Raw genomic sequence first — 21,369 nt, 5'->3', positions numbered from 1 at the left:
AAATAAGTTAATTGGTTCTTATAATTAGAACCGGAAGACTACATGAATGTCTTGGTATCTTACCGGTCGTGCTATGAATAAATGTCAGATCGGCGCGAGGTGTTGAAGAGGCCCGCCAAGGGAGACTCCACCCGACTCGTCAGTTGTCAAAATCGCCATTTCTACGGCGTCTTCCCTCTTCAGAGTTCGGACTTGTCAAAACTTGATCCTTCGTTCCCATTCATAATCTCTGTGCATGGCCTGGCCACTTTCCTTCTTCCCTTCAATCTTCATTTTTCAACAAACATTAAGAAAAACAGAGACTCCATTATTATATTCCCACCATGCTTCTGTTCACAAAATCACAAACTCTCTTCTTTCCCTTACGACGTTTCTTTTCGCAACATTCTTGGCAACCCCAGCTCGCGCAACTCCCGTTTACAATGGCCATTACTGCAACAACACGGTCACGTATCAACCCAACTCCACATTTCAACGTAATATTAATGTACTCCTCTCTTCTCTCTCCTCCAACGCCTCCCAAGACTCCTCTGGCTCCTACGACACTGCCATGGGCGCCGGCACCCCCTTCGCCGTCAACGGTTACTACCTCTGCCGCGGAGATATCGCCATCGCCACTTGTCAGGACTGCGTTGCCGCCGCCGCCAATGACATCATTTCCCGATGCCCTAACCAAACAGAGGCTGTCCTCTGGTACGACATCTGCACGCTGCGTTTCACCCGCTCGTACTTCAAGTCTGGAAGCGTTGTTCCTGGAACGAATTTGACGGACGGTAAAACCGTATCTAACACTGACATTAGCCAATTCAACAGTCGTTGTTCAGATTGTTGAATGATTTGGGGACACAAGCTGCTAATTCGGAGACGGCGAAGAAATTCGGGACTGGGGAAGTGAGGGTTACGAGGTCGATGACGGTGTATGGGCTTGCGCAATGCTCGGGGGAACTGAGCTCCCCACAATGTGAGACGTGTTTGCAGAATGCTGTCGGCGTTCTTCCGTCGTGCTGTGGGGGAAGACAAGGCGCGAGAGTTCTGCTTGCAACCTGTAATGTGAGATACGAGCTGTCCCAATTTTACAATTCAACCACTTCGTCACCGGGTAATTTACCTTCTTCATAACTAATTCTTTAAATTTTAGCAAAATATGTGCAAACAAACAAGACCGTTTTATTTCTGTACCTGTTATGGTCAAAACAAGGATTTTTTATAGTTATGACTGCTTTCTTCTTTTTAACTTCTTAAATTACAAAAGCTTGAATATTTTTCTTGGAAATTATTTATGCAGGAAAGAAGAAATATGGATCAGGAACTATCGCCATGATTGTTATCCTTCCTCTTGTTTTTATAATTCTCTCGTGTTTAGGCTGCTATTTCCTGCTGGGCAGATCAAGGAAGAGTTACAAAACGACTCTAAGCGAACATTGTGAGTTGGGGGGGGGGGGGGGACAAACAAAATCTCACGCTCTTCAAATTAATGAAAAGAATGAACGACTAAACATTGTTACTTGTGAATTTTATGTCGGTCCAGTTGGGAAAGAAACCGGCGCTTTGGAGTCATTGCAATTTAGTTTGGCTACGCTTGAAGTAGCGACAGACAAGTTTTCACACCAGAACAGGATTGGCCAAGGAGGATTTGGAGAAGTTTAGAAGGTAAAGCAATGTCGGAAAAAACATATCTAATTATCTATACTCTTTTTTCTTATAATAAACTTCACAGAGAGGAGCCATAATTTCAGGGTGTTCTTCGAGACGGACAAGAAATAGCTGTTAAAAAGCTCTCTAAAAGTTCAGGACAAGGTTCAATAGAATTCAAGAATGAGATTTTGCTCATAGCCAAGCTTCAGCACAGGAATCTAGTGGTTTTATTAGGATTTTGCTTGGAAGCAGAAGAAAAAATGCTTGTTTATGAATATGTGCCCAACAAAAGCCTTGATTATTTTTTATTCGGTATGGAACTTCTTTTCATTCATTTGTCAAAGGAAGCATTTATTTCTCACCAAAAAAGAAAAGGAAGCATTTATTAATCTGATTCAACTTATTGAAGGAAAAATACGCACCTCTCTTCTGATTACTTGAATGACTTACGGTTTACAGATTCTCAAAGACAACCACTGAGTTGGGTTCAGCGTTACAGAATCATGGAAGGAATTGCTCGAGGAATTCTTTACTTACATGAGCACTCAAGACTCAAAGTTATACACACCGATCTCAAAACTAGTAATGTGTTGTTGGATGATAACATGGATCCAAAAATCTCAGATTTTGGTATGGCAAGGATAGTTGCTATAGATCATGGTCAAGTGAAAACAAGAAGAATAGTTGGAACATAGTGAGTGACTCCGAAGCTTTTCTATCTCCTTATATTCTTTTTAATCTTATTGTGTGTGATCTAAATGTGCTAGAAATAAGGGCATTTTAGGAACATAATTTTTTTAAAAGTGATTCCACTTGTTTTAAGCAAAGCCCCAAGACCCTCTTGGCGCAATTTTAGAAATAAAAGAGAAAAAACTACTGTGATTTGTGTTGTATAAAGCTTGAAGAATGAGTTAGACTGTTCATGAGTGGTACAATTTGTTTGAGAAGTATCATAAATAGATTATGCTTACTAAAGCCTATTCATTGATAAAAATGAGACTTTAATTTTGCTTTTACTAATAATATTCTCTTTTGCAGTGGTTATATGTCTCCAGAATATGCAATGCATGGACAATTTTCTGAAAAGTCTGACGTTTTTAGTTTTGGGGTCATAAGTTTGGAGGTAATTAGTGCAAAAAGAAATGCACGATCGCTTGACTCACATAATGTTGATGACCTTATCAGTCATGTAAGTACTGATTTCTGATATTTCTGTTGATGCAAGTTTCATCATTTTCATTGTATATTGAGATGATAAAGAAAAAAAACAAAAGTAAGACTGAAAGATCTGATTCAACAAACATGTTGCAGGCTTGGAGACAGTGGAGGGATCAAACACCATTAGAAATCCTGGACCCAATTCTAAAAGAAGCTTGCCCACATAACGAAGTCATGAAGTGCATTCAGATTGGTTTGTTATGCGTCCAAGAAAATCCAAATGATAGACCCACAATGGCAAACGTTGTTTCATATTTTAGTAGTCCTTCAGCCGATCTGCCTCTCCCTCGACAACCAGCATTTTTTATGAACAATGGAATGGCAGGGGAATCCAGTTCAGGCTCTGCATGTTTATACTCCGTAAATGATTTGTCCATCACTAATTCTTTCCCTCGGTGATATGACTCTAGGTCGATTTCTACCAATATGCTTTGTTTATTTATCCGTGTTGGATGATTCTCTCAGCAAGTTTTTGTACAGAACAGGTCTCTCTGTCATTGAGTTCATTGGAATTATTGTGAATTAATCAAATATTATTAGTTGGTTGATTCAGGCATGGAGAAATGATTCTTTGCAAAATTGATTGAATAATGAATAAGTAAATAGTTTTAAATATTATGTGTTTGACTTAAAAGCTCTATAATTTTAATAATTTATGACAATATTAGAAATAACTCAATTCAATATACCAATCATATATAGACCCAAAAACAAAGTTTTGAAATTTTTGTTTACTGACTTTGAATCCTTAAATTTTGATAATAAAATGGAATATCAAATACTTGCTGGTTCTGGAGAGAATAAAAATACGGCTACATAAAAGTTCAGTGGTTTTAATGTACGAACGATTCAATTTTGTTGCTCAATGCTCAATAGAATACTAATTCAAAAGCCGATTTGTGCAAGTAAAGTGATCAGCTTCAAGAAAATTGAAGGCCTATCAATAAAAAAAGGCCGCTGAATACTGACTTTTAAGCGAAAAGAAAAAGAAAAAAAATTACTGACAATTTAAAGCCGCTGACCTTATCAAAAGCCTTGTAGCCACGCTGTCCTGGAAGTCACGAGTTGTGTAATTATGTGCCGCTTATAATTTCTTTTTTTGTCAATTTATTCCCCTTTTAGTTTTTTTTTAATTAAAAAAAAGGGTCGCTGACCTGCCCAGCTGAAACCAGGGGCCCGGAAGAAAACGATCGCTCCATTCTCCCCGAAGGCCAGATTCTCAAGATAACATTAAAATAAAGCCTTGACTTTTATTGCGTGCTGCTTCTCAAATTTCGTCGGCTACCACTTCGGTCTCAATCGTTTTCTTTTATTACACTTCACTAAAACAAAAATAACAATGAATATGCAATTTTCCCCTACCAAATTTGCTGAGAAAAAGTCCAGCTTTGCGGTTAACTATTTGAATATGTCGGATTTGACCAAAGAAACGCTGTTTCGGGTTTCAGCAGCTACATTAGTCACTATCAGCTTCAAACCGTAATGTCAGATATCGGTGTCCCGAGCTGTATTGGTCAACCATCCAAGGTGTCAGCGTGTTTTTTTAATCAGATGTGGTTTTATTGATGCCAACACGCAGGTGCTCAGTCAAACCTATGCTTAGAACTTGGATTAAATTGGCCGGTTGAGCTTTAGAGAAGAAAGTCCAAAACCATAAAGTTAATTTTCTTCTTCGATTTGTACATTAAGTGTTTATGTTTATGCCGAAGCCACGGTTTTGAATGTTTCAAGGAAGGTATTTAACAAAATCGGACTACATACTATTCAATCAGCCATCCCTCAGGCCTGATCATTAGTTTCCCACCTAATGTTCCATATTTTACCACTTACAAGCCATTCCTCCAGATCACAACCATAGAAATGGCTTTGGTTTCTCTTAGAATGCTTTCCTTTCTCTGTATCCTTCCCATACTCATATCTCAAGTCACTGCCCAGCCTGAGTTCCTGTATCATTACTGTAACGAGGGTAATGGCAACTACACTGCTAATAGTGCCTACCAGACCAACCTCAATACTCTTTTGTCCAATATTGCTTCCAACACAGAAATTGACTATGGCTTCTACAACTTCTCTTATGGCCAAAACTCCGACAAGGTTAATGCAATAGGGTTGTGCAGAGGAGATGTTGCCTTAGATATATGCCGCAGTTGCCTCAATGATTCTAGAACCCTCCTCACCCGGCTCTGTCCAAATCAGATGGAGGCGATTGGTTTCTATGACAATTGCATGTTACGCTATTCAAACCGTTCAATTTTTAACACCGTGGAAAATTTGCCTTCCTTTTGCATGTGGAACATTAAGAATGCAACAGGTGTGGATCAGTTCAACAAAGCGCTAAGGAATTTGCTGGATGGTTTAAGTAGGACGGCTTCATCAGGGAGCTCTCTTCGTAAGTTTGCTGCAGCAAACGCTGAAGGCCCAGACTTTCAGACTCTGTATGGTCTCGTGCAGTGTACACCTGATCTATCTTCAGATCAGTGCAGTGACTGCTTGGTCGAGGCAATCTCAGGACTCCCACAATGTTCTGGTGGCAAGATTGGAGGTAGAATTTTAAGACCAAGCTGTAATTTTAGATATGAAGACTACCGCTTCTTCAACGCTACCAGTGATTCAACACCACCATCAGAAGGTACCTCTCATTTTATGCTTAGAATTTTTTACACAAAAAGCATCAAGCTAATAGCATCTAATAGGGCTCCATCATATATAATTTTGACGACCTTTTTCTTGTTGGGGTTTTTCATCTGATGGGAGGAATGATGAGCAGTCTGCTGAAAATTTAGATGCCGGATACGTAGTATCTTGTTAATGGTGGCCTTTCCTCTGTTTGCTGTGCTCATATTGGTTTCCTTGTCTTATTATCCTCAATTCTCTGAACATCTTAATTATCGTATTTTTTTGCAGGAAAGAGCAACACATCACGAACTATAATTGCCATAGTTGTGCCAATTGCTTCCGTTATTGTCTTGCTCGTCCTTGTCTGCATCTGTTTACGAATGAGGAAACCGCGGAAACATATCAAAAGTAAGTCAAGATAGTCTCCTGAGATTTGCTGAGTTAAGCATCCTTTGTTACGTTGTGAAAATGAAACGGTAGAAAGGTCACAAAATGCCATGGATGAGGGCGTAAAGTAATTTCCTAAAGTTTTACTTACCAATGATTTAAAAGGAATAATAAAATACTTTTTTTCCCCAATTGTTAAAGTATGTTTGATTCCATTACAATCAGTAATAAGTAAAAACACAGACATAATCATTAGCATAAATCTTAAAGTTTCCGCAACAATGTGCTTTTTCCACAAAGTTGAGTAGCTCACTTTAAAGTCATTTTCAGATGATGAATTTGAAGCTGACGGTGAAATGAGGTCATCTGAGACATTGCACTTGAACTATGATGCCATCATAGCTGCCACAAATAACTTTTCTGAAGAAAATAAGCTAGGACAAGGCGGATTTGGACCTGTTTACAAGGTAATGATAACAATGCTACGTCGAAAATATGCCATGTCTTGCTCTGGCCAAAATGGTTAGACACCACGATAGTTGGTCATGAATCATAAACATCAATCTCTAACTATTTTCAGGGTAAGCTTATTGGTGGACAAGAAATTGCCGTGAAAAGGTTGTCTGGGAATTCTTCCCAGGGGGATAAAGAATTTAAGAATGAAGTGCTGTTAGTAGCCAAGCTTCAGCATCGAAATCTAGTTAGACTACTTGGTTTTTGTTTAGAAAGGCAAGAAAGACTACTAGTCTATGAGTTTATTCCCCATAAAAGTCTTGATTGCTTCATATTTGGTAAGTCAACACTTGTTCTCGATTGGACTGTGTCTAATACACCACGTCTGCTGAGCCTATATAGGTTTACACATATTCCAAACAGCTCAAAAGATTATATGTTTGCTTGATATGCAGATCCAATCAAGCGTGCACAGTTATCTTGGGAAACAAGATACAAAATTGTAGGAGGCATTGCTAGAGGACTTCTTTACCTTCATGAAGATTCTCGCTTGCGAGTTATTCATCGTGATCTCAAAGCAAGTAACGTTCTTTTAGATGCAGAGATGAATGCAAAAATATCAGATTTTGGTATGGCAAGATTAGTTGGAAGGGACCAAACTCAAGACAATACAAGTAAAGTTGTAGGAACATTGTAAGTATGCCAATATTTTTAGACCAAAAAGTTATCCAAAAACTTTAGTGCCAAGACAATTAGAGAAAAGTTTTTTACATTTATATCTAATTGAACTTTTCCATACTAATTATTGCATGACACCTTAAATATGTGCAGTGGATATATGGCCCCTGAATATGTACTGCATGGACAATTCTCAGTAAAAACGGATGTTTTTAGCTTTGGTGTTCTAGTTCTAGAGATTGTAACTGGCCGTAAAAATAGTGAGGTTTTTGAAGGCGAGAATGCAGAGAATCTAGTCAGCTTTGTAAGTGTAGCTTTGCATTATTTATCTTCCTTTTCTTTGGAAGCATATGGCTAGAAATTTTTGTAGAAGTAAAAAGCTGAAATTTCTATTGTGATATCTTTTAATTTACAGGCATGGAGAAAGTGGAGGGAAGGAACAGCCACAAGTATTGTGGACCCCGCAATTATGGGAGGTTCAAGAGATGAAATAATGAGATGCATCCACATAGGATTGCTCTGTGTTCAAGATGATGTAGCTGACAGACCAACCATGGCTTCAGTTGAAGTCATGCTTAACAGCTACTCTGCTACCTTTCCTTTGCCTTCTCAACCTGCTTCCTACATGAATAGTAGAAATTTTTCCTACAGCAGGTCCAGAGAGTATAATTCAGGGGCAATAACATCAAATGAACTCAAAAACCAATCTGTTCAAGCATCATTGAATGAAGCATCGATCTCTCAGCCATTTCCTCGTTAGAAGGATTATGGAATTACTGTCTACACTCTGTTGCAAAGGACAAGCGAATGTTGCAGTTTCGAAGAAAAGAAAGTTATGTAGTTTTATGTATGTATATGTGATCCTGAACATTAAGATTCTATTTTTATTTGTTCTAATTCAGTTCATTTGTAAATGAAGAATGTTCAGCTCGCAATATAGTTTTGTGTATACATAGTTTTTTTCCCCTTTATTTTACACAGGCTTGATAATAGGGGTTATCTTTCTTTTCTTGTTTGAGTACAAGATTTCTGCCAATTTTACATTGATTCAATCTCTCTTCATCTCATTCTTAGAAATAAATTGGATTGCATGATTTGTGATAGTAGGTGCTATGCAATGAATGATGGAGCAATTAAATGCCTAAATTGATGTGAGAAGTGAAGGACTTCCCAGGAGTGATGTCTTTGTTGATGCTTGTTGATGACAGTGTGTCCTTGAGAGATGGTCTTTTAACAAGAGAACACGACTTTTGAACTATAACTAAGAAGTGTTTTTTTTTTTTCCCCCCTTTTGCTGCGGAAATGGATGTTTCAGATTTTCATTGAAGCTATCAGTTTACTACTCGAGAGGGACATCCCAGGGCCTACATTGTCGAGAAAATTAAAAAAACAATTAACTATTCTTAAATGGAGACACACTCTCTTGGGCCACAACAACAACAAGAAGCAGCCACAAACTCACTTTTATGACAATTCTGATCAAACGAGTCTTGAGGATGATCCGATGCTCCTTCAAACCCAGAGTAACAATAACTTGAAAATTTAAAAGCAAGCATAGTAATGGGCCAAAAAAAAAAAAAAGAACCTTGCACGCTACACAACCCCTCTCCGACTCTGGCCATGGATTTGCTAGCTACCATTATCAGGACTTGATAATTACCAAACGGGAAAAAAAAAAAAAAAAAAAACAGAGAGATGGACACCTTACTGTTACACATCCTGGGAGTGAGTAATTACTTCGTTCCAAGTGGATGGTCTTGCAAAAAAGTGTTTATGGATTAATTCACACATGCATATGATTAAACAAAAGGAAAAATTAATTTGGCAATCTTGTAGTTTTATTAAATTTTGAATCAGGTCCCTATACTTTTTTTTGTGGATCCTTATAATTTATTGAATTAAAGAAATCAATCCTTCCGTTAATAATTTTCCCACACGCCGTAAGTATGATGACACAAGATGATGTGGCATGAAGAGGCTAGAAATTCACAGATAATACATGCTTTCTCTCTCTCTCACCCGTAGCTCTCTCTCATCTTTCACAGCTGCTGCTTCAACTAGTTCTATTTCCCATACCACTCGTCCTCTTCGATCTCCATCACACCGCTTGCTCCTCCCACCTCTTAGTCCCCTGCTTTGCTCTCTATGAAAAATACGATTTGCTTCTTGTTCTCTTCCATCTAATTCATAGTATCTTGGTCCACCCTTGACTTGCAGTAGTTACCGACAGAGTGCTTAGAAAATTGGAAAACATGAGTGAATTTCGCAATAATACACAATAGGATGGTTTCACAATAACAGAGTATGTGGGCAAGGCAATCAAGCAAATTAATACAATGAATTGGTATTTCAATCTCAAAGACACCACTTTAAAATATGAGAAAAAAGTCTATTTCTTATACGACGTGTAATGATTGCAATAAGCCCAAAAAAAAAAAAAAAAAAGCTTACCAATGGCTGCTCTGTTTTTCACTGGGTACTCAGCCCTTTATTTTCCAGCAAGAGAGGCGCACACAAAGCTTACCCAAATACAAGGCTTACTGCACACATGAGGAATAAATATTGGAGAGATAAGAGGAGTAGATGGAGGACGTGGTGCGGACTGGCGGAGACCGGAGAGAAGTAGAACTCGTTAACAAAGGAGCCCCGAAAGATGAGAGAGAGCAACGAGGGGGGAGAAAGAGAAAGCAAATGTTATTTGTCCATGTGCACCCTCTTCAACTCTAGGTCATCTTCTATCATTAATGCTTAACAAAGAGCAGGAAAAGTATAACGGAAGGATTGATTTATGTAACTCAGCAAACTAGAAAGTTCAATAAGAAGAAATAAAAATATAAGGACCTGATTCAAAATTTAATAAAACTATGAGGACTGTTAGATTAATTTTTCTCAAACAAAATATGATAACCCCCATTTATTTTTCCTTAAAAAGTAATAAAATTTATTTTTAGTTTTATTTATAAGTCATCCCTGAGATTTTTTTTTACCTAAACCCGACATATTTTATTAAAATAAAAAAATATTAGCTTTTAGGCTGTACTACTTTTTTGTTTTGCCAGCTATAGGCTATTACTACTTACTACTCGAGACGACATCCCGTGGCCTACATCGTCGAGAAAATAAAAAACAACTAATGCCGAGTAGCTTACGCTATTACACAAACTATTCTTAAACAAAGACAACCTCTTGGACCACAAACTCACTTTTCTCTTACAATGCCACAAATTCACTTTTACTACAGTCCTGATCAACCAAGTCTTGAGGATGATCCAGGTGGTGCTTATATATAAACCAGAGCAACAACTTGAAAATTTAAAAGCAAGCATAATAACCACCAAAGAAAAGAAACAACCTTGCACACTACTCACCCCACTCTGATCTGACTCTGGCCATAGTCCATAGATTTCAATTATTGTTCTTGCTAACCATGTTATCTAACTCTTCAACGAACATCTTCATAGATTTGGGCGGCAAGTAAATTGGCACTACAATACCTTCCTCTCCTTCTGCGTTCTTAGAAGCAATCAGAAAACTTATTTCAGGAAAAGGTCCAAAACCAGCCATTGCAGGTCCGGCATATACGGGCTTGCCCCAACCAAAGTCTGCATCTCTATACTCGACCCGTGTTAAATTCGACACCATCCATGACCTCGTTAGACTGAAGCGTGGTCGCCCTCTAATCACCATAAGATCTGCTGCAGACTGTATATATTCCACCGTTGCCTTACCTTTTGCCTTCTTCACCAACTCTAATGCATACCCAAATGAGTTTTCACAGAGCTTCTTGGCAGTGGTGGCTACAGTGGGGTACATAACAGCATTGCCGTAATAGCCCAGTGGCACCAATGAAGACATAGACTTACTACGAGCGTTACATGGACATACAAGACGAACTTCCTCGTCCGCATCAAGTTGCAGTGCTTTGGTTCGACAACGCCAGAGGAATGCTGTGAGTACCTCGAACGTTGTGTGGTGACCAAGGTGGTCGTCGTGGCGAAACATTTGATGGATGGCCTCTATCTTGTCGGGTCCAAAGAAGAAAGAGTGGTGGGACATGTCTTTTGCTATTTTGGTATCATCAAGCGCTACTCCTCGTACTCAAGATGATTGCATGTAACACGAGGTGGGTCCCTCGCAGTTAGCAGCTCTCTACACCAAACGGGGGTAATGGAAGGCTCACAAGCACCCTGAGCAATCTCTGCTATGGCCTTTGTGAATTGCATAAACCCAGGAGCATCACTCATGGCGTGGTTTAGACGAAAAGCTAATATGAAACCACCACACTTGAGGCGTGTAACCTGCGAAAAACAAAAACAAAAAACAAAAAAAGAAATTGACAGGTATTAAGAGAAAGATGCCACATGAGTAAAAGCTGCTGGATGAAATATTGCAAAGTGGTGGTTAGACCTGGATAAGTAAGAGAGGACAATTGGTGATTCCTTCTGAGCCTGGAACGTTATAAAGGATCTCTTCAAAACATGGGAATGGAGGTTGAAGAGGGTGCCCGAACTGGTCAAGAGTGAGATCTGCATCAGCTTCAATGAAGATGACGCCTTCTTCATTGCAATCTACCATAAGTTTATGGCCAGGACCTTCCCTGAGCCGCCCTGCGAATGGGTAATAAAAGACAAGAGTTTGAGATAGTGCCTTCTTGATGATTTGAGCAGGGTCTTTGCCTTCCATGGATGGCCTGTGAGGATAAAAGAATACTGCTGAAATTTGAAATCGGAGGCCCTGTTGGTCATCTATATCTGAGAGTGGCTTCAACTCACGAGGGGTGGGCCGAGCCGGAGCTACCAATTCTGGTTCATGCCTTATGACAGTGAACATTTGACCAGAGGGAGATGGTTGAGCCATGTTAAAGGGGGAAATGTTGCAAAGAGAGAGGAAAACTACTCCGAGTTAGACTAGTTACTCTGAGTCGGGGGTTTACGTTTAGAGATGGTATAGTATATTTATAATGGTGAAAGGGCAACTTGTGTTAAATTTCATTAATGCTATTGACGCCATGAAATGAATTTAATGTCATTTATGAACTTTTTTTGCCAATTAATGCCATTTATGACTATCCTAGAAGTTCTCAGTGTAATTAATTAGAGATTATTTTACCTATTTAGTCTTGATTTTATTTATAAAGTAGAGAAAAGAAATTTTTTACTCATATTTATAAGATATAAAGGAAAATTTTTTATATGAATGTACAATTTTACTTTTCATTTATTATTGTGTTGACTATGTTTAAGGATATAATGTATATTAAATAAGGATAAAGTTAAAAAGTTATTAAATTTTAAATGAGAATTAATGAAATATAAGGTTTTGAAAAGTTGATGAATTTTAAATGAGAATTAATGAAGTTTAAAATTTTTCTTAATCTATGTAAAATACGTAGAAAATGAATTATAAATAGGATTGGAAGAGTATGTTAGGGGATGTGACCTACTCCTCCATTTCTTAATTATTATAAGATCTAATTTTTTGAATACATCTGTCCCTTTTTATAAAATTCTCTCTGATTTTATCTGAGCATTTAATGTATTATTACCTATTTTATCCCTAATTTAATGTATTTTATCCCTAATTTCATTTATCTCACTATTACTCTTTCACATTTACCCATTTATATATAGAGGTATGTTTGAAAAAAAATTATATTTGCTGCATATTAATTGCTTTTAACTAATTTTAACTGTTTTTTTAAACCGCACAATTTAGTTAAAAAGATTTTATAATAAAGGACAGAATGAGTATCTCAAAAGATGTGGAGGATATCATCTCATTCTGATAATTATCGGATTTTTTTATTTTTTACATGAAAATTTGATTTTTTTTCCATATGTAATCCCTAGTATTCTTATTATAAACTTTAAATAATTGATTTGTGTATAACACAAATCAATTAAAAATAATAAATATGTAAAAAAAATACTTTTTTAAATATTTTCTTATTTATAAAGATAAGTGAGAGAAACAACAAAGGAGAAAAACTGAGATAACAAAGAATGCATGGGGAAAATGCAATAAAAAAAAGTATGACAAAGACAAAAGAATAAATAATTAAAAATAAAATCGAAAAAAATGCGTTAAATGTTGACACCAACCCAAATTACAACATACTACCCTGTCGCTTATTATAAAATCTTTTTAACTAAATTATATTGTTTAAGAAAATAGTTAAAATTAGTTAAAAGCAATTAATATATAGCAAATATAATTTTTTACCAAATATATCCCTATATGTAAATGAATAAATATGAGAGAGTAATAGTGAGATAAATGAAAAAAGAAAATATATTAAATATATTAAATTTGAGGTAAAATAGGTGACACTACATTAAATGCTCAAACAAATTCAAAGAGGATATTATAAAAAGGGACAAACCTATTCAAAAAATTAGATCTTATAATAAGGGACAAAAAGAGTACCAAATGGATCATATTCCTTCCTAAATTTGAATATTATAAATAGAAGCACAAAGAGTAATTTTGATTTTTTTGATAAAACTACTTCATTTTACAAATAAAATACACCATCATATCTTTTGTTTTATCTACAAGCTAATCATCAAAAATAATTATGAAAGAATTACAATAAGGTCCTAAAAAATAATTAATTCTTAATAATAAGTAAGTAATTGTTATTTATTGTCCTAAAACTTGTTATTACATGCTGTTATGTTATTATTAAAAAAATTTAATAATTATATTTGACTTCATAATATTTCTCACAAAAATTATTTAAAGGTGAACATACATCAAATAAAAAAAAGATTAGGCCCAAAGAGAGAGATGGACACCTTATCCGTCTTTTGATACAAGTAAGGAATTGGATCCCGGGGATGCTGTTCCAAAAGATGTTGATTGGTCCACATTGATCAGACAAAACCTCACTCGTTATTGCCCAAGTCTTGTTTACAAAGTATTTTTAATATAATTTATTAGAATTAAAAGAAATTTTAAATCTTTGTCTTAAAATTTAATAAATTTTTAATTTTAATTCTATTTAATATATAAAAATGGAAAAAATTAAAAGTAAAGAAAAAATCTGTTTCTATAACAAATAGAGTCATCCCTCAAAATTCAAATGCTGTTAAATTAAATAGCCTCATCTTTAGAATGTAAATAATAACAAATAAGTCACATAAAATAATATGTTGAATTCTGGCTTGTGAACCATGCAGTAAAAACAATGTTCTCCCAACATATTCTAGCTATAATCCAACCAGGAAGAAAGACAATCCTCTCAACAAAACAGATAAGAAAAATATAAGCAGGCCCAGACATGCATCTGGGTTACCAGAATGCTTCACCACAAAGACTACACACACACACACACTCATGAATACAGGCTTCAATAAATATTTCTGGTAATTTGATCTCCTATTCTGAAATGAAGTTATCAGTACTTGGGAAGTGAACATTCTGTGGGAAGATGATTGTGGAACCTGTGATAATCTTGGCAATAGTCATAAATCATGTGGTACTTCCTGACCCATCTGAGCCACCTTCTCTGAGAAGAACTCAGTGTGCTGAAGCTGTACTGGTTCCACCAATTTGTAGGGCTAGCTGCCCTACAGAACCTGGGATTACCCTTCCAAACACATCCATCTAACTTGTAATTTGTTAAGGAAGCTATAAAGGGACCTTTTTTCCAGTCAATTTTGTCATGGCCACCTCGTGTTGCCCAGCTATCTCCATTCCACAGTGTCGCTTTCACACTCATCGGCTGCCATCTTGGATATGGCACTCCCTTATCTGCGTGATTCCTATACACTCTTATAGGAATCTTATCCACCATGAACCTGCATAAAGTTAAGTGTGAATTAACATTAACATACTTTTGATCTTTTTAAAATTAGTCCCTCAAGGATTGAAGATTGATCGTGAAATTTGTCGAGTATTCTGAAAGGAGCTGTCTCTAACAAAATATGATATGCTTGATGGTAATCTCCAACAAAGAAAGAAGATGAACATGCATGAATGCAAAAAGGAGAGATTTTCATTCTTCATAAGAGATGGATCTTACACAATCTGGTGCAGATTCCAAAGCACAGAATAAGTGTGAAAGTCTTTGGTAGGATCGAACCACAGATAAATCCTCTCCTCTCTGTTATCAAACCCATCTGCATATATATTGGTTTGAACAATATATGGCTGCCCAGTCACGTTACCCAGAAACTCAAAATCTATCTCATCACGGTTCGGTTGATCTGAGGTCAACTGCACAACAATGCCAAACTAATTAGTCTCGATCCCCTATAACTATTCCTGAATGATTGAAAAGATAGAAGAAAGTTCGTAGACTGAGACGAGTGGAAATTTTTAAGAATTGCTCACGTAATAGGCTAACACCGTGCCAGCAGAATAACCAGGAACTAGCTTAATTTGCATGTCCACTTGCCCGAACAAAAACATCTTGTTGGAAGCAATACCGGCCCCTGAAAAGAAAAAGATCGAAACTCATGGGTTAAAAAGCAACTTTGACAATTTAACTGAGGAAATACGTACTCCCACCGAGCCATGCATATATATATGTGTGTATATATATATATATAGAGAGAGAGAGAGAGTAGGTACCAGATTGTTGATCTAGCTTCAAGCTTCTGGATCGTCCATCAGCAGAATTGATGACATGGGAAGGAGACCATGCGACAAAGAAGTCCTTATTGAAGTCCCCTGTTGAAACAACAGATGCAACTGAGACTTGAAACAAGCCCAAGCAAACTAGCCCAGTGATATTAAGGAGGATGAATCTCAGAATAATGTTGTGGGTCATGGCTTCCTCTGACAAAAGAAATGCAGATGGCTTGTAAAAAGGCTATATATATAGGCATTGCATGAAACCTTTTCCTTTCATTTTGGGTTTATAAAGAATATCTTTGGAAGCAAGCAAAGACGCTTAGCACTAGGAGTCTTTAATGAAGCTACGATTAGAACCAAGTAAATGCCACTTGTATATAACATATGGGCGACCAATAAAACATTAACCTGCTTTAAGTGTAACTAGTGAACCAAGAATATTGTGTTTATGCATATATCCCAAGCTTCGGACACACACATAGGCTTTCTCAGCAAGTGCTTTTTGCCACCTGGTCTAAGCAGAAAGGTCAGAAAAGTGAAAAGCTGGCTACAGATTTGTTTTGAGGTTGGACAAACTTGGTGTATAAAGCTTCCATATCTCTGATGGTTTCAGAAGATTTATTCCTTCCCCACCTTTCCTTTAGGCCTGGAAACAAGTTTGGTATATATATTTGTCTCCACTTTAATTTAGCATTGCCTTTCTTGGCCTGGGAGGAAAATATTTATGTACAGACTAAGGAATCTTGAGTGCCAAAGATGCGAACAAAGCCAAGTGAAAATACATTTTCATGGGTCAGAAAGTTTAAATACTTAAAAAGTGATTTTTCTTTAGAAAAAGATACAAATTAAAAGATGCAAATTAAAGAAAATATTGTCTTGATAATAAACTGTCATGGTGTTGATGACCCTATAGAAATATTGCTATTAATGATCATCGAAATATTAATTAAATGTAATTTTGTTTGTGTCCGGAGAAAAATAAACCAGCCACATAAAATATATCCCCTAAAAGTTAGGCATTAATGACGAATATGGGGCTAAAATGCTAACTGCTCCATTAATTAATGAAGGGTTTTCTTAAGAAAAAGAAAAACAGAGGGACTAGAAAGCGATTTGGACATGAATTTTGGATTAAAAGTTTGATGAAAGCACGGTAAAAGGGACAAGCCTTCGCCACTTGGGTTGGGAGAGCCACAGCAAGACACGGGAAATGGGAATTCAATTAATGCAAATCTTTGTTTCACAGAAACTAAGGTATTTTTCTTGCTTTTTCCCTTTAAAATAAAGCCTTCACAAATACTTCCCCCCTAATTTTTTATAAACAACAACTACCATCATCCTCTTATTCTTAAATACAAGTAATATTTGCAAATTGTTTTAAATTTTCTTAGCAAATTTCCTATTTTGTCCTATTAATTACTTATTTTAATATCAAATATATTTATTATCTCATTTCTTAAACCGTCGTCTCTCTCCATCCACATTTGCTCTCTTTTATAATTCTTTTTATTATAATAATTGTTTATTTTGTTTCTTATACTCACTCTTTTTCCCATAAATAAGGGTATTTTGAAGGGAAAAAACTTCTCATTTTTATTTATAACTAATTTTTTGATCTGAAATTTAAGGTTGCTCATAAAAAATAAAAAAAAGGACGGGAAGAGAACTATACAAAATTGAACCCAAAATAATAATAATAATATGTGGGACCGTGGGAGGTAGCTGGATTTGCAAGATCTAACTTTCTTCTATGCACGGCTCTATATGCCTCACCTAGTTGGTAATGACAGTTCTAGCTGGCATAAAAACTCACTCATCTATAACAATTAAAAATATAAAATTGATAATAAGGCAGTGACAAATAGTAATTAATTTTATTTACCAATCATCATTTAGAAAGAAAAAAGAACTCTCAGTCAAATTTACCCCCACAGAATTAATTAATACAGCCATGCTTAATTTTAGTAACCATTATGGTTGTGGCCAGGCAGCAACTGAGGAATCCAAGTGAAGATTATTTATTATTCCAATATTTTCCTATTAGCATCCCTAAAAGACAAAAGGTATTTTGTGTATTTTAATAATATATATCTTTTTTTTTGTGATAAAAGTTGAAGTAAATTTTTCATCATCTGGTGTGAAGTTTGATTTAGTTTTAACATAAAAGGAAGTTTTTTAAATTATTAAAATTTTTAATAGTCGTAATATCACTAGTGCTGGTTAAAAATGTTAATAATAAATCACTAAAAATTAAAAATTACGGCAAGTTTCACTTGCGAGACAAATGAAGAAAGGGACAACGCTTCGTTTGATTATTGCGTTTTGTGGGTGAGGTTGATATTCCCAAATCCAGCACAAGTCAATTCATTTTCCTTGTTATCGATCGCATTTCTGCTTGGATGTTCCTTCCGACCTTGGCTCACGCACTTCAAAGACAACACTTTCCCACCTAATAAATCCAATCCTCCTTAGTTTCACTACTTTTGCTTCCTCCTCTCTCACTCTCTCTTCGTTTCTCACTTGTGATTTTCTTCCTTCCTTCTTCGCCTTGCCTCCTTATTCCGGTAATTCCCCCTCTCCACTCTTTCTTTTTCGTACAATGTCTTGATTCACTCATTTCTGGAATTTCTCTATCATGTGTTTGCCTGATGTTGTTTTCGATGCTTGGTTTTCCTTCTTTTGCTGAGGTAATTTTCCACAGTACACCCTTTATCTGTTTGATTCTTCCTGGAAAATGGGTCTGGCATTTCTTCTTACTCCATATGGAAGATGGGGTCTTGCTGTGAAAATTACGGCCTTGGTTTATCTTCTCCGGTGATCTGCTATGGAATCTTTGCCTTTGTGATTTGTATTATTTGTGAATCTTGGAATGAAGTTTGTGTGTAGAATTCTTATTTTGCTTCCTGGGGTGTTTTTCTAGGGTTTGATTCTTGCCTCTACACCTTTTCTTTTCTTTCTGTTCCATATTTTGTTCTTTTGGGTTGTTTTCTTGAAACCCCATAGTTTCCGGGTTTCTCCTTGTATAATGTACGTAACTCGTAGATTTTGGTGTTAAGAGAAGAAGGGAGTATAGCGGAAGGGTGATAACATTGTTTCCACCTCAAAGAACGGGCTTCTTGTACTCTTTATTATTTCACTTGATCTTATTTTTGCTTTTTTGGTAATTGGGAAGAAGTAAACTAGTTCTTTTGCGGGCGTAGTAGGATGAACCGGTTGTATCAGTAGCCATGGAAGTTGAGGATGCAACTTTTTTTTGTTATTGGTTCACTTGCTATCTCCTTGTATCATAATTGTATTTTGGGATTGAAAATGGTGCTTGAAAACAAATTTCTTGCTATAAATGTTGCTGTGACCTGCATCTGTGGAGAATTTTATTGCGGATGCTGCATACTGAAGGAACTGTAATTTTCTTTATCTCTCATTTGCCTTAACTTTTCCTGCTTTTTTGGGATAAATGCTAAACAAGGGACATAATATTTTCCTGTTTAAATTTAACATTTTTCTGTTGCTTTCGTTGCTTTGGTTTCTATCTTGTGGCAAAGAGGGCCAATTACACGAATTTAACGAAGATACTGGATAAGAAATGGATCAGAATCGAAAGGGCTCTGGGAGTTTTTTTTTTTTTAGGTGTTTGTTGACGCAAATATCTGGGAAAGATAAGTTGTGTTTTGTGTGTACTCTTTATGTTCTGTGTAAGTATTTGTGCTATTCTTAAATCAATTATCACGGCCTCCTCAGTTCCTTAATAATGCATTTACCATTCAAAGCAGGTAGCCTGCCCTTGTTTGGAGAAGAAAGTAATCATGATAAAACGCACACCAAGTAGAAACCACAGGTCCAAAGGCATCAAGTTAAAGAATGTTCTGCAAATTATTCTGCTGCTTGGTGTTTGTTTCTGGTTGATCTACCAGATTAAGCACTCTCATGATAAGAAGAAGGAATTTGATGAAAATGATGCAAAGGAGGCTGTCAGAATGCAGAATGCTGATCAGATTCCAAAACTTGGTAGAAAAGATCTTCAACCTCTTAAAGATGATATAATTCAATCTGAACAGCATGACGAAAAAGAGGAAGATGAAAATAATTTAGATGATGAAGGAAATTTGCATGAACATGAAGAACAAGAAGGAGGAGGCAGCAAGCATGAATCGGGAGAAAATCTAGACAAGCATGAATTTAGAGAACGAGATGAAGAAGAAGAAAGCAAGCATGGAGCAGAAGAACGAGATGAGGAAGAAAACAAGAGTGAAGAATCAGAGGATGATGGAAGAGGAGGAGGGGATGAGGAGATAGAAGAAAATGATCAAGAAAAACCAGAAGTGGATATCGACCGTGATGAAGAGTTGATGGATGAGGATAGAGAGAGAGAGAAAGAAGAGAGTGATGAGAAGGAGAATGAAGATGGTGAGGATGAGGAAAAGGACAGTTCAGTTGAAGACAAAAGCACACATGAGGCAAGGGAGGAACATTACATGGCGGATGATGCTTCCAGTGCTGTAGCTCATGATGCCCTGACTACTAGCACTGAATCTGTGATTCTAAGTGCAGAAAACTCCAATGAAAACTCTGAAATGAGTATTGTGAAACAGGAGAATAAGCCTAATTATACAGAGGTAAGCGGTGTGAATCAAAATGATTCAGGTAAGATTACGGCAGATGAAATGGAGAGTGGGAATGTGTCGAATGCCACTGGTAAAGAAAGTGGGGACACCATTTTGTCCAACTCAGTCAGTAACCCAAATGTAAATACCACTGCCACAGCAAACTCTGATGGTCATCTAGAAGTAAGCAGTAACCACTCTGTTGCGATCACTGAGGCTATCAACAACTCAACTGGAGACGGTATCAACACAGCAGGTTCTTCTGAACAGAATAAAACGGTGATATTATCTGAATCTGAAAGTTCTCAAAATACGACAGTGGATATGACAGCCAACGATGGCATCAAAAATGGGAAAACAGAGGAATTAGAGCAGAGTCATGGAGACAGGGAAGATAACCTGCCAATTACTAATTCCACAATCTCCATGAAAACTGGAAATGCAGGGGAATCTTCTAATTCTGGAGCGGGTCAATCAGACAAGACAATAAATCATGTTGCATCAAATGAAACTCAGAACAACTCTGTAAATTCTGATGCAAAGGAAAATATCGATGCCTCTGTGGATGAGATGTCGAAGGTTCAATCTGAAATGGCTGCAACAAATGTAACTCAGAATAGTTCAGATGCTGAGGAGAACAATGATGCCAGGAAGGATGAGAAGTCCATGGATGATCCCCAGTTGGATTCAACTCATAGAACCTCAGATTCTTCCTCTGTGAATGGCGGAGATTCAGATTTAGTTGAACAAGATGCCATTGATGTTTCTGATTCTCATATCCACAAGGACGTGACAGAAGTTCAAACTGACCTGGATACATTGCCAGATATTAGAGACGATGAGGCGAATATTCTTGATGAACATGCATTGCCAGATATTAGAAACGCGGGAAATATTCTTGATGAAACTGCGGCAGAATAGCATTTATTTAAAAGATGGCCATTGGATTCATGGGAAAGCTTTCCTCAGTTTTTCTTTATCCCTCCTTCTGACCTTTGTTTTCTGTACGTCACACTGTTTTCACTTTTAGATCTTTTTGTTTGACCCGAGATGTGCTACTAGAAGCTACCAAAGGTACAAATGTAGCTTAGTGGGTTTTAGTGTGAATGTTTTGATCTGTATAATTAATTTCGACTTTCCACCATGGACACAATTTTAGTTTACTCTTATAAATTCCTACTGTAGTTTTTGCTCCATGACC

At 36.7% G+C, this 21,369-nt stretch overlaps 4 protein-coding genes and 1 pseudogene across 5 annotated transcripts; 3 read left to right on the top strand and 2 right to left on the bottom strand.

The window, feature by feature from the left end:
- Positions 1-235: 235 nt before the first annotated feature.
- LOC114725411 (cysteine-rich receptor-like protein kinase 10) lies at positions 236-3,396 on the top strand. Its single transcript, XM_028911929.1, is given in 8 exon segments — positions 236-809; positions 812-1,099; positions 1,286-1,423; positions 1,529-1,650; positions 1,737-1,947; positions 2,095-2,329; positions 2,674-2,824; positions 2,947-3,396. Coding segments are annotated over 8 exon segments (2,025 nt in total). The 3' UTR covers positions 3,253-3,396.
- Positions 3,397-4,548: 1,152 nt separating this feature from the next.
- On the top strand, positions 4,549-7,942 carry LOC114725438 (putative receptor-like protein kinase At4g00960). The gene is made up of 7 exons (XM_028911953.1): positions 4,549-5,482; positions 5,758-5,877; positions 6,187-6,323; positions 6,437-6,647; positions 6,765-7,002; positions 7,141-7,291; positions 7,403-7,942. The coding sequence occupies exons 1-7, from the start codon at positions 4,714-4,716 to the stop codon at positions 7,745-7,747; spliced, it is 1,971 nt and encodes a 656-aa protein (XP_028767786.1). The 5' UTR covers positions 4,549-4,713; the 3' UTR covers positions 7,748-7,942.
- Positions 7,943-10,392: 2,450 nt separating this feature from the next.
- Positions 10,393-11,844, bottom strand: LOC114725406 (benzyl alcohol O-benzoyltransferase-like; annotated as a pseudogene).
- A 2,288-nt stretch (positions 11,845-14,132) lies between these two features.
- On the bottom strand, positions 14,133-15,763 carry LOC114725410 (probable xyloglucan endotransglucosylase/hydrolase protein 10). The gene is made up of 4 exons (XM_028911928.1): positions 15,565-15,763; positions 15,325-15,425; positions 15,014-15,207; positions 14,133-14,789 (listed from the first exon to the last, which is right to left on the bottom strand). Exons 1-4 carry the CDS (start codon positions 15,761-15,763, stop codon positions 14,387-14,389), a joined length of 897 nt encoding a protein of 298 aa, XP_028767761.1. The 3' UTR covers positions 14,133-14,386.
- Positions 15,764-17,945: 2,182 nt separating this feature from the next.
- On the top strand, positions 17,946-21,364 carry LOC114725439 (cilia- and flagella-associated protein 251-like). Of its 2 annotated transcripts, none has more exons than XM_028911955.1 (2): positions 17,946-18,131; positions 19,338-21,364. In XM_028911955.1, exon 2 carries the CDS (start codon positions 19,371-19,373, stop codon positions 21,087-21,089), a length of 1,719 nt encoding a protein of 572 aa, XP_028767788.1. In that variant the 5' UTR covers positions 17,946-18,131; positions 19,338-19,370; the 3' UTR covers positions 21,090-21,364. The 2 variants fall into 2 exon arrangements, with proteins under 2 accessions (XP_028767788.1, XP_028767787.1); XM_028911954.1 differs by lacking the exon at positions 17,946-18,131 and adding an exon at positions 19,073-19,259.
- The last annotated feature ends 5 nt before the right edge of the window (positions 21,365-21,369 follow it).

Source organism: Neltuma alba, unplaced genomic scaffold, assembly GCF_004799145.2.
Source record: "Neltuma alba isolate B1F8T4 unplaced genomic scaffold, ASM479914v2 tig00012252_pilon, whole genome shotgun sequence".
NCBI lineage: Eukaryota > Viridiplantae > Streptophyta > Magnoliopsida > Fabales > Fabaceae > Neltuma > Neltuma alba.
The sequence above is the reverse complement of the archived record's forward strand: the minus strand, read 5'-3'. Positions and strand labels throughout refer to the sequence as shown.

What these genes read in the sequence shown, in the direction of transcription:
- LOC114725410 (XM_028911928.1), bottom strand. Translation starts at nt 15,763, where the DNA reads ATGACCCACAACATTATTCTGAGATTCATCCTCCTTAATATCACTGGG. An exon ending in GCACGGTGTTAGCCTATTAC is followed by an intron (nt 15,208 to 15,324) that starts GTGAGCAATTCT and finishes ATTGTTGTGCAG; the next exon opens with TTGACCTCAGATCAACCGAA. An exon ending in TGGAATCTGCACCAGATTGT is followed by an intron (nt 14,790 to 15,013) that starts GTAAGATCCATC and finishes AACTTTATGCAG; the next exon opens with GTTCATGGTGGATAAGATTC.
- LOC114725438 (XM_028911953.1), top strand. Translation starts at nt 4,714, where the DNA reads ATGGCTTTGGTTTCTCTTAGAATGCTTTCCTTTCTCTGTATCCTTCCC. An exon ending in TCTTGATTGCTTCATATTTG is followed by an intron (nt 6,648 to 6,764) that starts GTAAGTCAACAC and finishes CTTGATATGCAG; the next exon opens with ATCCAATCAAGCGTGCACAG. An exon ending in CAGAGAATCTAGTCAGCTTT is followed by an intron (nt 7,292 to 7,402) that starts GTAAGTGTAGCT and finishes TTTAATTTACAG; the next exon opens with GCATGGAGAAAGTGGAGGGA.